A 16,451-nucleotide genomic window follows, 5' to 3' on the forward strand; every position below is an offset into this window, starting at 1 on the left:
CAATAAGGGATTTTCACCATTGTCTAAACCCTAGACATCGTTGTGTGGGAAAATCCCAGTAGACTAACCCGTGGGCTTCAACAACCATTCCACATGCACTGAGTTTGTCCCACATGATTGGTTTAGATATTTGCATTAACAAACAGTTAAGCCAGGGAAACCAAACAAAGTCAGGTAGTACTGGTCACAGTACCAGGTAGCAAGGAATTGCCAAAAAACTGTAGTTCCTCTAATAGCCTAAACTTAAGAAAAAAATTGTGCAGGGGTTACATATTCATACAACTCGCCCATTTAACTTGGCACGTGGCAACTTTGAGTGGCGATTACCATCTGACTCAGAAAGTAATCTCCAGCAGTTTCAGGTTAAGACCACTTCCTATTTGTACCAGTGTTCCACAGGAATCTATTCTTAGACCTCTTTTATTCACTTTCTATATAACCAATATTATCTTTACCCAACCCAATATCACAGTGTAACATGCCAGTCAACCCTAGCTTGCGCCACTATTGTTTATATACATGCTTCCACATCCACCTTGAAGGCTTGTGTATTACGATTTATCACAGGAGATTTTTTCTTACTCATCATTGTATCATACATAAAGAAGCGGTATGATGCTCCCTGGGAAACTGAAGAGAGCAGCATTTTATGATATTTGTTTACACGGCTCTGCTGAAAAGATTTCCTGCTTCCCTCAGCTTCTTTATGGAATTTAAGCACGCTACTTAGGATGTCACATTACGACCATAGATACTTTGATGCTCATAAATGGACTGAACTACAAAAAATTATGAAGCTGCATTTTCTGATTTCACTGGAACATTTCCAGAGATAATATTTTGTGTGATCATGTATAATGTGTCCTTTTATTATGCAGCTGTCTATCTCAGTTTTTGTATAGCCTTTGTGTACTCTGGTCTCACCTGAAATATAGAGCTCAATCTCAAAGAGACTACCTGTTAATAATAACCTTCTTACTCAAAATATGGTCAGTTCGAAATAACTGATCTCTTTTTATGTTCATAGTTTTTATGTTCATTTTTGAATAAAATGACAGAAAACAACTCTTATGCATAATGAGCTAGATAAATAAATAAAATTATTATTAATCATTAATCCTTCAAACGATACCATGCAGAATCCTACCACTAACCCAGAAAATAATGGCTTCTGAGCAACTTTGACAGGAGAGAAGCCCGGTGGGACGTCATGTGCGACAGAGCTGTAGAAACAGGTGTAATGCCTTTAAACAAGTTAACTGACACCCTCGGTCCTCTTGCTTCTCATCTTTCTCACACTGTAAGGAATCTCGGAGTGTTTTTAGATAGCTCCTTTAAATTAGAGAAGCAAGTGTCCACAGTTGTGAAAACAAGTTTTTATCAGTTATGTGAAATTGCCAAAGCTAGGCCTTATCTTCCTCCAAGAGACCTAGAAACACTTATTCATGCCTTCATCACCTCTAGACTGGACTACTGCAATTCTCTCTATTTGGGTCTCCAACACTCATCTCTCCATCGCTTGCAGTTAGTCCAAAATGCCGCTGCACGTCTTTTAACAGGTGTTAGATTGTATGAACACATCTCTCCAGTTTTAGCAAATTTACATTGGCTCCCTGTAAAATATTGTATTGATTTTAAGATTCTTTTACTTACTTTTAAAGTTTTAAATAATATGGTGCCTAGTTATTTAAACAAACACCTCAACATTTATGACCCCGAAAGAGTACTGAGATCATCTAGCCAGATGCTCTTAGCACAACCAAGGTCTCGATTGAAGCATAGAGGAGATCGGGCCTTCGCAGTAACAGCACCCAGACTCTGGAATAATCTGTCAGAGGAGATTCGTACTTCAGTCTATTCAGTCTTTTAAATTGCGTCTTAAAACTCACTTTTTTACTGGCTGTTAATTCGAGTTCAGTATGAGTACCATCAGGCCTGTTTTATGCTTCTATTGTAAATTCACTGTCTTCTTATTTATCTTTATTTGTTTCTCTATTGTTTTCTCTTGTTTTTAACCGATTGTGAAGCACTTTGTTCAACTCTGTTGTTTTTAAATGTGCTATACAAATACATTTTGAATTGAATTTGAAATTCCACCTGCACACATAATAAGGGAATTTTATTCAAGCACAGCTGAAGCAAACAAGACAAAGTTCTGAAACTTAGAAGGTGGACTGGCAGGCAAACTTTAAATAGCTGCTGATGGAGCTTTTTCATGTCCGTATGTTGTTCCATGCAAAGTAAAACAGACGTTTTGTAACAGCTCTGATATGATCTTAGAAGCCACAGTGTACACACAGCACAACCCCAAGAGGAACAGTTCCAGCTCATAGGCACAAATTAAGGAAGCTTTCCTATCCGTGGTGCACCATGGAATCAAAAAGCAGTTATTATTACATACTAAGATGTTAAACTGCAAAAAAATCACCTTTAAAATGTTTCTCTAACAAGTTTTCAAACTGAGTGAGATTTGGTTTTTAGATGACCTAAATATAATTTTATAAGCAGTGCTGCCAGTCTTAAGTAGTCTGAATTTTAGCGGTTTCTTAAAGCTTGAGAGCAGCGTAAATATCCCAAACATGATATAGATCAAGTGTTTCTTATCTTACGTCTTACCAACAAGTCGAAATGATCTAAACTATTAAAGAAACATTTCACTAAACAATCCATCCTGATATGCCATTGCAGGAAGTCTGGTTACTCAAGTAAGACGTTAGAGTTTTGTGTTGCTACAGGTACTTCCCAAGGATAACATAATAAATGGGCTTTATTTAATTCATCCCACAATTTAGCAAACACTTGGTTGAAGCAGTAGCTCAAAAAAATGACAACATTTCTGTAGGGTTAGGAGTAGAAACAACAACATTATCAATTCCAATAGGGGTCCACAACATGCATCAAAAAAATGAAATGGAAAAAGTTAAGGATGTGGGACTACATTATTCTATTTGTTAAAAAAAAAAAAGTGTAAACATTATCTCAACTCAAGTTATTTGTTATTAATATTATAGTTGGTCTTTTTTCCTATAGGGTCTTTTCTCCAGCCATTAGGTCTGACAAAAAAAAGAGGCATTTGCATAAATTAAAGTTTTTGGGGTTTTTTGTAACAACAACATGTCTTCGCTTCATGTTTCGGTGTTTTATGACCCAAATTTCTCTGCAGCTCAAAGCTGTCTCCTTGGTTATGAAACTGTCAAGCATCAAACCCCTATCGTCATCAATTACCAGCCATCTGCACCAAAATTTTGGCCATAACTCAGTCAAATCCAAAAACAAAGTCATATGCAGTTCTGTGAAACCCAATTCTTAACACTGCTGAGTGAGTGCCTTTGTCTCAATCCCTGAACTGGTTTTACACTCCATTCTCACAGGGGTCAGAGAAAGCTTGACTAATTAAGGGCCCCCCCATCCCCTTTTGGACTTCAACTGAGCTTTATGTTTTCACTTTCATGCTCCAGCAGCTCTGCCTGGTACTTCTAAGCTAATTTTGCACTGAATACATGTCTTAAGGGGGGTCTCTCTGATAATCCAGACAGACAAGGTTCAAACTGTCAGGAAGTGTTTGCCCACATGGCATTTCTGTCTGGGTTGTGTGAAAGTTATGAAGTATAAGAAAAAGATCCTCCAAAAGAATTCCATAAATAATCTGCTTTATTACAGTAATGTTGTGTTTTTCCATGTACCATGTAACATTATGGCAGGCTTAAACACAATGATATATCAAAGGTGCAACACATCAGCAAAAAGACTGTGAGCAGCAGGAATGAACCCAGTGAAACAGAGCGATGGTAAAGTCATTTTACTTTAACTCAGATACACATCAAATCTATAGAGCCAATCCATCAGCTACACACCAACTATAGTCAAAATTTTCTTTAACAGCTCCTTACTCACTTAAAATGCAGGATGTAAATACTCATACTTTCTCTTCATCTCAAACCTGGAAAAATAACTATATTTGAAGACCTCTTATTTCAGGAAACTAATATTTATAAATAGCGCAGACTGAAAAATGTGTACACTCACACTTTCAGGGTCTATCCGGTCATTCCAGGACTCAGATGAATGAAAATATGTCAGTGTAGTGGAGCAAATAGGATTAAATGAGTTTAATGCCAAATGTCTGGAAACAGGAATTCTGTCAAGAGATAATCCCCTGTATGGAATTAACACAGTCCCCTCTTAAAAAACTGTATTTGTTCATAGTCCATAATAGAGTTCAAATTGTGATTTAAAGAAGAACAAAATCCTTAAGCAGTTTTTGGAAACAAGGATCAACTGGAGAATACCCATTACTGATCATCAGTGACTCAAGCAGGTTTTCCAGAGTCTTGGAAGCCTTACCTTCAGGTCCTTTATGGATGACTGGCTCACAGCAGAAGGGCCAGGTGGAGGCGTCAGGTCGTGGACAGACCTGTGTTGGGCGCCGTGGTGAAAAGGGTGACCGGACTTCTTCTTCCTCGCTTCCCCACACTCTCGAACCTGGTAGGGGGAAAACACTAGCATCTCTTGGAGTTGGACCTGTGACATCACGGCCGGTAGAGGGGGGGAATCCTGGCAGCGCTTGTAGAGGCCATGCTGGTCCAGAGGAGCACTGAAAACACCGGCCCACCCAAGGGCAAAAAATGGAGGGAGGAGTTAAATAAGCCAGGCTAAACAAAACGCTGGTGTGTATGTACTTGGCCAATGGCATTTTTTCCTGAGCCATCCTGAGTCACTGAGCTATATGAGGTATTGTAGTAGAGCACAATGTAATGATTGAGCAAGAGGGAAGCCAGAGATTCTTTTACTGAGAATATGTTATTGTTCTACGAATGAGGGTGAATGATGCATTTATGCTTCATGGACTGTTATACACTATAAGAGGGTGGGTAATTATCTATACAACCCTGAACACGGATGTAATCTAACTGATTAAGTATCCTAAAATAATATAGAAAGCATTACTGTAACGTCCGTTTTCTTTTGTAACTCTGCTTTTGGTTTGTAAAAATATCAGGATTTGAGAAATAGCACCTAATGAACATCATGGTGTAACTTTGGTGTAGTGCTACACTGGGCTTTGCAGCTATTCAAATAAACAGTGCTATCTTTAGCACTATAAAAAAAAAGTGCCAATGCTAAAAACATTTAGACCAAACTATTAAATTACCAGGCAATAAATGTTCCACAAAGCTAAGGGATTTGTGCTATAATTCCTGGTTATGGGTTCACTGCATTATCCAACCTCTACCATGTTACTCATAGTAACTGACCAATGGACCAAAGGTCATTCAATGGAAAATCAGTAATTGGTTCCAACTTGACCCCTGAAAATGGAAAACGTTTTTTCATACAGTAACCCTAACATTTTTAATGAATTATATAAATCAATATGTAAGTCCAAACAAAGTTTGTCAGGGGTCTGTGGCCCAGCATTTATGTGTTTGGACTCTATTATATAAAGGGTTTCCTTTATGCATACATTTCGATGCCAGGAAAAGTACATTTCTAAGCTGAGCTGCTAAGCTGATCAACTGTAGTTTTTCATTCTGATCTTTACCTCACTGTCAATAACAATGGCCAGATAAGATTGGTAATATCATTGGGTCTGCTTGGGTTTCTATCTAAACTCTGCCAAGTCTGACAATGATTTCAAGGAAATCTAATGCTGACTATGAACCGTCAGACTCCAAATAACCAATCAGCTTTGAGGTGTGAGGCAGTGCCTTGGGCCTTTGGAAAACCTTTAATAAGCATCGCAGACTTACTCATGTGCAAAATCTCAGTCTGTCCACTGAGAGTTCATCCATTCGAATCCATGTACATATTTCAGCAGACAGCAGCTGCACATCCCAAACTGAACTGGGTCTGGCATTGCACACGCTGTCAGGATGAGGCATTCCCTCAGAAAATGATCCTTTTGATAAAACCACTTCAAATCCTCTCAGCCTGCGCAGCTGTGTGATAATCGCACTAATTAGCCTGGCATGTCAAATCTAGCCTCTGGTCGACAGCTATTGCTTTTACATCACCAGTGAAAGAGCTTCAGAAGAAACTCTTGTTTTTTCTTTTTTATGCAACCTATTTCACAGAAATTTATATCTTGTTTCATTAAAAGTGATTCTTTGGGGTCTTGCTTATGAAAAGTAAGTTCCAGTTCATTAAGTCGTTTTATAATGTTCAGTGTTTGTGTGTCGGATATTGATTTTCCACAGAAAAATACCTTCCATTTGGCCTTTTAGAAGACACAGCAGTTTTCATGCACTTGCTATGGTTTAAATCATACTTGTGTTATAACCATATTTTAAAAAGCTGAGTCATGCTTAATTTAGCCTGCAGTTCATTTGTTAAGGTTCAGTGAGACTGGCTGTATTCTCATTGTTGCCTTGCTGAAAATATCAATAAAAAAAATCAATTAAAAATCGAAATAATTTGGATTATTTTTCTAATTTCACAAGAAGCTGAGTTACTGCGAAACAATCCAACTTTGTCCTTAAAACACTGTTCACTACAGACAAAAAAATGATTTACCCTGTCAGGGTTTAGGACGTATGTACTTATGAGTCAAAAAAAAGCAAAGACGCAAAGTGAAATATTTTTATATGCACAGATTTTATATCCATATTATGCTCATGAGCTATTGTTTTAAAGTGTAAAATAGTGAGGTATACATTTAATTTCTTTATATTTTGTTTGGAAAATGGGAAAGTCTTCTTGAAGGATATACAAAGCTCTTCTTTGGATGTTGGCTGCCTTTTGTTCTGGTCTCTATCAAGATGAGCCTACACTACATAATGTTGGGGTGCAGGCTCTGGGGAGGCAGTTTGATGACTTCATTGCATGTTTTTTATTCACCTTTGCTTTGACTTTTTTGGCAGCATGTTTGTGATCATTGTTATCTCTGAAGAACAAAGCCAGTCCCAATCAGACTGTTTCCAGATGATGTTATATGGTGGATCAAAATGTGACTTTCTGAGCTCATAATTCCATCAATTTTGAAAAATCTCCATCTGTGAAACAGAGCCTCCACCATGCTTCACAGATGGCTTTAGACACCCACTGTTGTACGTCTTTGCTGGCCTCCTCCGTTGGATTCACTGCTCTATAAGACCTCTTGCCAATGACTTTAAATATGTAAATATGGCTACCTTTGTGAGCAGCCCTTCTAGTGAGACCATTTCTGATGAAACTCCTGCTTCAGAAAATGGATGGATCAACTGAACGGCCTGATATATTTGCGTCAGGAATTTGCTGGATTTTTTTTCCATTTTCTGAAGGACCTGATTCTCAGATACTTTTCATCTGCTGTAGATATTTCAAGGCCTCGCCTAGTTTCCTCAAATGTTTTAAGGACACACGTTGTAAGATGCCAAGTTTTCAGCTTCTTTGGGAATCATATTGCTGGTGCAAGTACAATTTTATATCTGTCTGTTAAACTGTGTTATCTTTGGCTTTTTCCATAGATACTACAAAAGAAATGAGAAAAAAATCACATGCTTTTGCAATAGACAGTAACAGTAAGTAAGCAAAAGTGGCTAAAAAATGTCAGGTCTCAGTTCTCAGACAAAAAAATGTCAGGTCTCAGTTCTCAGGAAAAAAGTCGTCAGGTATCAGACAAAAAAAAAATACCCTGGGTATGCTCAGCTTGCTTTGAGTCTCTTACAACAGCAACACACTCAAATCACAGAACTAAAGGTCAAATTCCAAACTAAACTTACCAAATAATCAGTACTTTACAGCACGTGTGTGACTATAAAACCAAAGAAAACCATCAGAAACAAATAAACAAAAACAAAAAAAATCAGCAGCAAGTCCTCAATTTTCTTATTGATTTTACACTTGTGTCTCAAAGGTACCGTATAAAAAAGGGTTACTGACTTATACTTAAAAACAAATTTCCCACGTGTGGGACTAATAAAGGTTATCTTATCTTAGTGTACCTAGTCTGGTTTTATTTCTTATTCTTTTTAGATTTCTACTGTAATAAATAAAATTTTATTTTACTCTTGGTCCTTGCACCAGCTCATCAAAAAGGACCCTCTTAAACGTGCAAAATTTCTGTTACAACATTTTCTGTTACCTACTTTCATATTAAATGATAAGAAGATCTACTGAATTCTGTCATTTTATGCAGCCTCTGCATTCTTGATGTAAATGGGGTTGCAAAACTGTTCACCATCACAGCTCTGAATGGAAAAAATGTTGCCTGATAACAGTACTATTGCAAAACTCCAAAATTGCTCATTCTCCTTCCCTAAATCAATATGTTCAATTAAATCACGGAAGTGGAGACATCTGTCACTCGTCTTTAGGCCAGCTCATGAGTGAGACAGCTTTGTGTCACTTCTTACATTTTAGAGCTCTTTAAAAAAAGAAAAGAAAAAGGAAAGGATCTAATTTCTCAATCTGAAGCAGTGGTAAAGGGTGAATCCTGGAGTCACTGTCATGAAAATAAAAAGGTAAGAAGCGTCCTTGATTCTCTGTAAATATATCTTCTTTTATTTTGGGTCGATGCGCCTCTTGGGTTTAGAGTAAAATTCAGCTATGTTTCACTTAATATTATGTTTCACGTGCCCATTTTTTCTACATTTAACTGAAGCTTGTTTATCATTAACTAAATTGGAACTTCATACCAACAACTGGCAACACATCAGCTGTGTGTCTGTGCTGCACATGCATGTAAATCTTTTTCTTAAATGCCGATTGTAGAGAAATGGCTTGTGGTTATACAAAATCAAAAGGCTTTTGGAGACTTTGAGATCTTAATTTCATAAACAACTCTGTGGGACTAATTTTGCTGTAGACATTTATTTATATTTGTGATGCATCAGTTCATTATTGTTTAGTCAAATTTCCACGGTGGCACTAAATATGTGTTCAATCAATTTAGGAAACACAGGTGTGCAATTATAATAAGATAAATGATAATCTGTTAGGGCATGTTTATGCATATATGCAATTACAAGTCACATTTTTTAAAGGTTTAGCTATGACAGATAGTTGGTTCTGTATTTAAAAGTGACAAACACATGCAGATGTAAGGAACAAACTAACCACAATGGAGAAGCAAAACATGACTAATGGTGTTTCTTTTTTTAAACCAGTTAAGCTTAAGTATTGTTACACAGTGGCCATATTCACTTTCTGGGATCATTATGACTGGTGAAAATATGTATAAAATGTGTCCTTAAAGTTTTAGCAAAACTCTGCTGTTCCAAAACACGTTTAACAAAACATTTTCGGGGAGATTTATTTTAGCTGTTTTTCTGTCATCTTGTTCCATACTGCAATAAGGAGAACAACCCAAACACAACACACCTATAGAGTGAAGTCTGAAACATTTGCACCAAGAAGGAGGTCAGTCACTGTAGCAGAGGGGCAAGTAAAGCAAAACAGTCCAAAAACCTCAACTAGGAACATAAGGAAACTAAGTAAAATGCAAAAACTCTTACCTGAGCAAGAAAATGGAAACAAAAACTTAGAAAAGTTTGATGTGGAACACTGAAAGACAATTTTCCAACAGTATATGGTGTAACAGTGTGAATAAAGCTAAAAGACGGAAGCAAACTAACCAACATTCAATAAAATCAGAGATTCCAAAATAAAGTAGGAACTAAACAGAAACCTCAAACTATGACACATGAATGCACATCACATGACTATCCATGTACACTGTGCATCAGCATGTTTTTGTAAATGGGAAGAAGATCGTTGTTTCCTTAATTATGACAAAACACGTAGGATATTGAGTGACTGATAAGATCCACTTGTGCAGAGAATGTGGGTGTCTACATATTTGTTTCCAATAGTCTTTTTTGGCCTGTCTACACTTAAACAATGTAAACAGTGTTTTAATATCCTCATCCTTTAGCATTTCATATCTTTGAACAAAAATCAAGACATGTGTTGTCAGGGACCAAGCAGTAAAGCATAAAGGACACAGGTGGTTTTAATTCAAAAAAGGGGTTTTATTGACCCAAAAATATGAAAATATATTTAACAAAGCCAAAACTTAAACAGGCAGACCAATAAAAGAGGTCAACTCAATAGACTAAACTCAAGATAATAATTAACAAAACCTCAAACAAACATATGACAAACTGACCTGCTGAAATGACACACAGGGGAACTTAAATACTGGTTTAGCTAAACCAAATGACACACACGGGGGAAACAAGATGGCTGCCATATAACCAACTAATACAAAACAATTAAACAAACATGAAACACCCCCCAGGCAATGAAGCATGTGGTGCAATCCAATTAGGCTGTCAGTGGTACTTCAGGTCTCCCAGCCCTTTGCCACACCTTTTGCCAGACAGGAGGAGAAGCCAACCCCCAGGTAACTCAAACAAAGAAAGATGTATTAATATAACATAAAACAGAACTTTGACCTTGCAAGGTTAATATGTGTGCACGCCATATAAACATTGGAAGGTGTGATGGAAAAATAAATACATTTAATAAAGAAACAATATTGAACAATAAAGTAGAATATTTTAAAGTAGTGACTGTAAATTAAACTAAAGTGAATCAACGGGTGGTGAGGTGTGGAGCTTACCATGTGTGGCATGCCATCACATGGTTGTAGTTGTATTCATTGATGGATTAGTACATAGAACAGCAGCTGGAATAACAGCTGTTATAGCAGGAGAAAAATGAACGTGAGGACACAGGCCTGAGAAAACAAACTCGAGCTTCCATTTAAAATGGGGAAAAAATACATTTAAGGAAAGACCATACTGTAACCTGCCTAGCATGTATGCTTTTTTTTTTACAATTATATGTATCAGAATTTCAGACTACTTCTCGCTTAGTACTAGAGATGGCACGATACCACTTTTTTTTACGTCCAATACCGATATCATAAATTTGTGATATCTGCCGAATACTCGATATAATCCGATATAGTGTATGTTTATAATCAATAAAACGTGTTTTTTTAAAATATCTTGCTGCATTTTGTATAAGTTCATACTCAAGTTTAAAAAAAAACACTAAAGCTATTCTGTTATACCTGTATGCAAAAAATACACTGCACCCAAAATATTTCATAGTTCAGCAAACTGATCAATCTATAAATTAAACCTCCATCCTCCCTATTCTGGTATTTTAAAGAGTACTTAGTGGAAATATTAAGCAACCTAACTAATAGGGTTGCAACTCCCAGCAAAAAAAAAAATAGGGAACCACCCCCCCCCCCTATATGCTTAATCGACGTAATCAACTTTAATTTAGATGCAGGTGAAAAAAAAATGCACAGAAATCAAAATTTTTTCATACAATAATTAAATAGATTCAACATCTTTCTTCAAAAGAATTGCAGACTGCACAGATGGTACCTTTCCAAAGGAAAAAGTACTATAGCTTACTAGGGTATATTAGACTTAATAGTTACTATATACAGTAATGGATTCTATACATTTTACATCAGATTAAAACTTTGGTGTAAGATTCAGATAATTATTTATTAAAAGCTAGACATGAAATATAGAAAGAAAAGTATGTCTTTGTGCCCCCTTTCCCTGTTAATGCCCTACGCTACCCCCTGGCAAACTTTGTTAGACCGCCCCTGCACAGTTACCAGCTTTCAGCTATAGAAAAAGATCCTGGTGTAGAAAGTAATATTAAATAAATTCTAACAACAGCTTAAACGTGCTGCTGTTGTTCTAGCCGCTGGTTTCCTCTTTCTGGTGCAAAGTGGGCCAAACAAACAAGAGAGACGGACGTCGGACAGAAAAGCCGATCAGCTGATCATTGATCAGTTTCATGACTGAAGTAGCAGCAGGAGTGGAGGAGAGAGGACAGTCGCTCCATATATCGGTTGTTAAGCTTAACGTGGGAATGCTTTACAAACATTCAGAGATTGAACTTACACACTTGCTTTACTTCTCTGGGATAACTTTCTCGGAGATTAAATGCTGGTTAAGACTGAGGCTTCCAAATGCTCAACCAGACCCGTACGGTGTGCATTTTAGGACATCGTCAGGTCTCAGGAAAAAAGTCATCAGGTCTCAGAACACGAGCTATCAGACGGAGAGAAAATCTTCCTACAGGTGGCGCTGTTGTCATTTGCCAGCCGAATTGATTTCCAAATACGTCATCAACGTTTTTTTTTTTTCATACTTTAATTAAATTTATGCACATATTACAATCTCTCGTTGGGAGACAACATTAGTGCAACAACATCTTGAAAAGGTTGAATAAGAAACCAAACGAAAAAAAAAAAAAAAAAAAAAACAAAACAAAAAAAACCAACAAAAAAACAAAAACACATATATACATAAATATATGAAGGCCATTTTTATGACATATAACAGTTTCCTTTCTGCGAACACTTTAACATACATGTGGCTTACTTAGTACACCAAAAACACAATCATTAAAAGGATAGAGATTGAGTCCCATTGTCGCATATCAAAGCAGCCTCTTTACATGAATCCCTCAGTAATTCTAAAGATGACAAAAAAGATTTTAATTCAATTTTCAATACAGTTAGGGAAGGTCTTTTACTTTGCCATTTGCATTTGTGTATGTGGTATTTGCCCATAATTATCACCACCTTGTGTAGCATGGACAGTTCCTTAGATGGATCACCATTATTATATAAAACTTGTGTTAGAGTCAGTGGGGTCATCCCATCTATTCTTATACTCAACCAGTCTACTAGATCTTGCCAAAAGTCAGTTGTTACTGAGCAGGAAAAAAACAAATGATCAATACTTTCCACATTTTGTGAACAAAATCCACATGGCTCTACCTCAAACCCAAACCTTTTTTTAAGCATTTCAGCTGCTGGGTAATATCCATTAATTATTTTAAATTGCATTTCTTTGACTTTGGGGGGGATAGGCCATTTTAAAAAGTGCGTATATTTGTTCGTTATTTTAACATTACTCCCTTTTAGTTTTGTGTTACTGTTAAAGTCGTGAAATAATTTGTTTTTAAATATCTTGTTCATGGTTTTATTATTACAGTTTTTATCCGTCAAAGGAATCTGGTTTAGATGTAAAGAAGGTAGACTAATTTGTGCCTTAGAGTAATACAAATAACCTTGAATCAAACTCAACAGAGGTAAGGGGATTGCCTTACAAACCTTGTCATATTCTCTAAGGGAATACGTCATCAACGTGTGACAGTGAAAGAACGAAAAGTCATAGACTATGTGCACGTTAGCATATGCTACTTCCGGTGCGGAAACTCCTGTGGGGAGCTTTGTTTCCGGTGTCCTATTCGCGCCCTGTTTACGGTCCAAAACAAGTTAAGCAAATGAATGAATCAAGCGGCGATTTACATTTCTATAGATGTCTTGGGCATTTACCCAATATATCTGTAAATGATGTTCATCGACTTGTCGATATTTTTCCCCCGCGCCTCAGAGCAAAAGAGAAAAGGGATTCAAATGTTATATTTCTCAGTATCTGTAAACAGCTGTCCCTCGTTTATTGCGGGTGTTATGTTCTAAAAATAACCAGCGATAGGTGAAATCAAGTAGCCAATTTTATTTTTTGACGGTGCAAAACGTTTCGTGGACATCGTGGACATACAGTACTGCACTTCAGAGTCACACTGCTAGCGATCGATGCAGCGATTCTGTACTGTACAGGAGAGACGTCACGGAGGAGATCGTCTGCAGCGATCAGGACGCAGGACACAATGTGATGTAAAAAAAAGCATGCAAACTTGCACTAAAAAATCTGCGAAACAGCGAGGTGAAAGGTGAACCGCGTTATAGCGAGGGACCGCTGTAATTTTGAAGGTAAGTCACAACATACCCTTCGTAAATACTAATGTATAGAAACCGTTACCAGCAATCATTCATTTTTTGTGTGGCTTTTTTCACGGTTTGTTAACATGCTGTGTAGGTGTGTACTTGACTAGCTGATATCGACATAACGGGGAAACATCTGGTTTGACTATTCTTCACCTGTAGTTTGAATGCTGAACATTTGCCTGTTTAAATCATAAGACCAGTCACTATACAGAGATGTGCTTCTGAATGTGGACGATGTGTCTTCTGCTGCAGTAATGCAGTTCTGCTTGTGTTGAGTGATGTAAACAACTGATCGATCTAAACTCTTTAAACATCAAAATTGATCATTAGATTTTTTATGACACAACAGTGGTGAGTGTTCCCACCTTCTGCTCTTTGTAACTTAACGCAATCTTTCCGTTTTCGAGTTTTAGACCTGATTTTGGAGTATATCTTCGCAGTAGCGATTGACCGCAAAGTAAAGCAACCCTACATCCGGTCTCAAACCAAGAAGTTAGCATTTTCTCGTGCACAGGGTCTATTGACCTCACCGGAATACTACCACAGTTCATGCTCCTAACGACACAACGTAAGTTTAATTTGCTCTCCCTTTTGTCCATACTTGTTGGACAGTTGTGTTATATTAAGTTGCGGTTAGGTTGTGAAAGTTACATAACGCATATCAGAGAAGGAAAGCTAATTTTGTACGATAAAATAAGTCAGCACTATTTTTGTCTGACTAATTCATTCTAGCTAGCGACAGTGGTGTTGAAACGCGATCTAAATTTAAACTGGTTAGTAATTGTTTTGTATACATTTCAGCAAATGGACAAGCTGAAAGCTCACGAGCAGCCTGCATCCTTTCTGTCGCTCTTTTTCTTTATTTCTCTTTTCTATATTGCTACTGTCGGGATATTTTTTGATCCCGATATGTTTTTTTCTGTTGTTGTTTTTAGACTTTGCTGCAATATGTCATCTGACGATGATGAAAGGAGTATCCGACTCTGGCTGGTTCCCATGACTGTACCAAAAATACTTTTTTTTTAATTAAAAAAAGAGCATTAAAAATAAATGACTAAAGTACAACTTATTTATTAACTACTGTTCACCTCTTTCATACATATACACTCGTTATGTATTATTGTAGGTCTACCTTACAATATAAAGCGCCTTGAGGCGAGTGTTGTTGTGATTTGGTGCTATATAAATAAAATTGAATTGAATATCAAAGAAGTTTATTTTTTTGCTCCTCCTCCTCTTCCTCACACACTGCTGAGTTTGTCCTGGTGGATCATCAGGGCTGCAAAGCCTCACAGATGATGTGCAGCAGTGGGTCCCTCAGTCTGTCCTCACTCTGGACACTTGCAGTTGTCACACATGGAAATCAAATGTGTGATAAGCTGCAGGATTCAAACACAAGTGTAACTTATAAACACATGTTCATACTTTTATTACACAATCAGAGAGAAAGAAACAGAGAGAGAGTGCAGGACAGACAGACAGGTGACAGTCTCAGGTGTACACACTGCTACAAAACAGCACAAGAGAAGGAGGATTTAGTGTTTGTGTTATTACGAGTGCTAAACAAGAAGAGTTCCCAGATGGTACAGTGGACACATGTGTGACTGCTGTGATTAAAGCATCTTTCTTTCAGCTTAACGAGTGAACCGTCAGCTCGTTCAAACACACGTTAAAGTCCGTTTGGCTCGACACCACCGAACAGAGGCAGCAATATAACATAGCTAACATTAACAGTGCAGTGAATCCTGCTTGTGCCGTGATATTCAGGACTGCAAACCGAGCAGCATCACTGACTTTCAGCTTGTTGTGTTTGTGGATATATGACTGACTTTAATTATCCACAAAATCATCACATTCTCTGTAAGATTAAGGTCAACTATTGAATGGCATATATTTTAAGTAAAGGCTTTAAAATCAAGTTAGTACAAACATCGCTAATGTAACTTTGCCGACATCTGGCCAACAGTAATGTTTTAATGTTCTTCATTATTAAACATTTGCACATAAATAAGTGACATAATATTCAGAACTTATTTTGAAAGTTTAGTCTTCGGCCGCCCCGCTTCTGCCGTCTGCCGTATTTCTCGGCAAAATTATCCACATCCATATGAATTGTGGGATATACGGGACCACGAAGCGTGCACCGGACCACGCTTGATATATGGGGAAATCGACGGCGCATTTGGAATACACTTCGAATTGGGACAGCCATAGTCGCGTGGCGGTGATGTAATAGGTCTCAAAATGCGTACTCCAAGCATGCAGTCTCTTAATTGGGACACAGCCGTTGTGTCGTTCGGAGCATGAACTGTGGTAGAATTCTGGTGAGGCCAATGACCTTATGTTCTTCCACTGTCACACACGTTGATGACGTATTTGGAAATCAATTCATCTGGCAAATGACAACAGCGCTACCTGCAGGAAGATTTTCTCTGTCTGATAGCTCGTGTTCTGAGACCTGACAACTTTTTTTTTGAGAACTGAGACCTGACATTTTTTTTGTCTGATACCTGACACTTTTTTCTGAGAACTTAGACCTGACATTTTTTTGTCTGATACCTGACAACTTTTTTCTTGAGAACTGAGACCTGACATTTTTTTGTCTGATACCTGACGACTTTTTTCTGAGAACTGAGACCTGACATATTTTTTTGTCTGATACCTGACAACTTTTTAGAGAACTGAGACCAGACAA

The 16,451-nt window shown here is 37.4% G+C and overlaps 1 protein-coding gene across 3 annotated transcripts in view; it reads right to left on the reverse strand.

Moving 5' to 3' along the window:
- The window catches only part of mitfa (melanocyte inducing transcription factor a), a 35,164-nt gene that overhangs the window by 14,736 nt on the left and 3,977 nt on the right, over positions 1-16,451 (reverse strand). For all 3 annotated transcript variants that reach the window (XM_014329300.2, XM_014329298.2, XM_014329299.2), the window contains exon 2: positions 4,345-4,594. In XM_014329300.2, the coding sequence (XP_014184786.1) occupies positions 4,345-4,594 (250 nt within the window). The remainder of the gene's footprint in view (positions 1-4,344; positions 4,595-16,451) is intronic.

Source organism: Haplochromis burtoni, unplaced genomic scaffold (assembly GCF_018398535.1).
Source record: "Haplochromis burtoni strain Fernald_Lab_line unplaced genomic scaffold, NCSU_Asbu1 Contig_245, whole genome shotgun sequence".
Taxonomy (NCBI): Eukaryota; Metazoa; Chordata; class Actinopteri; order Cichliformes; family Cichlidae; genus Haplochromis; species Haplochromis burtoni.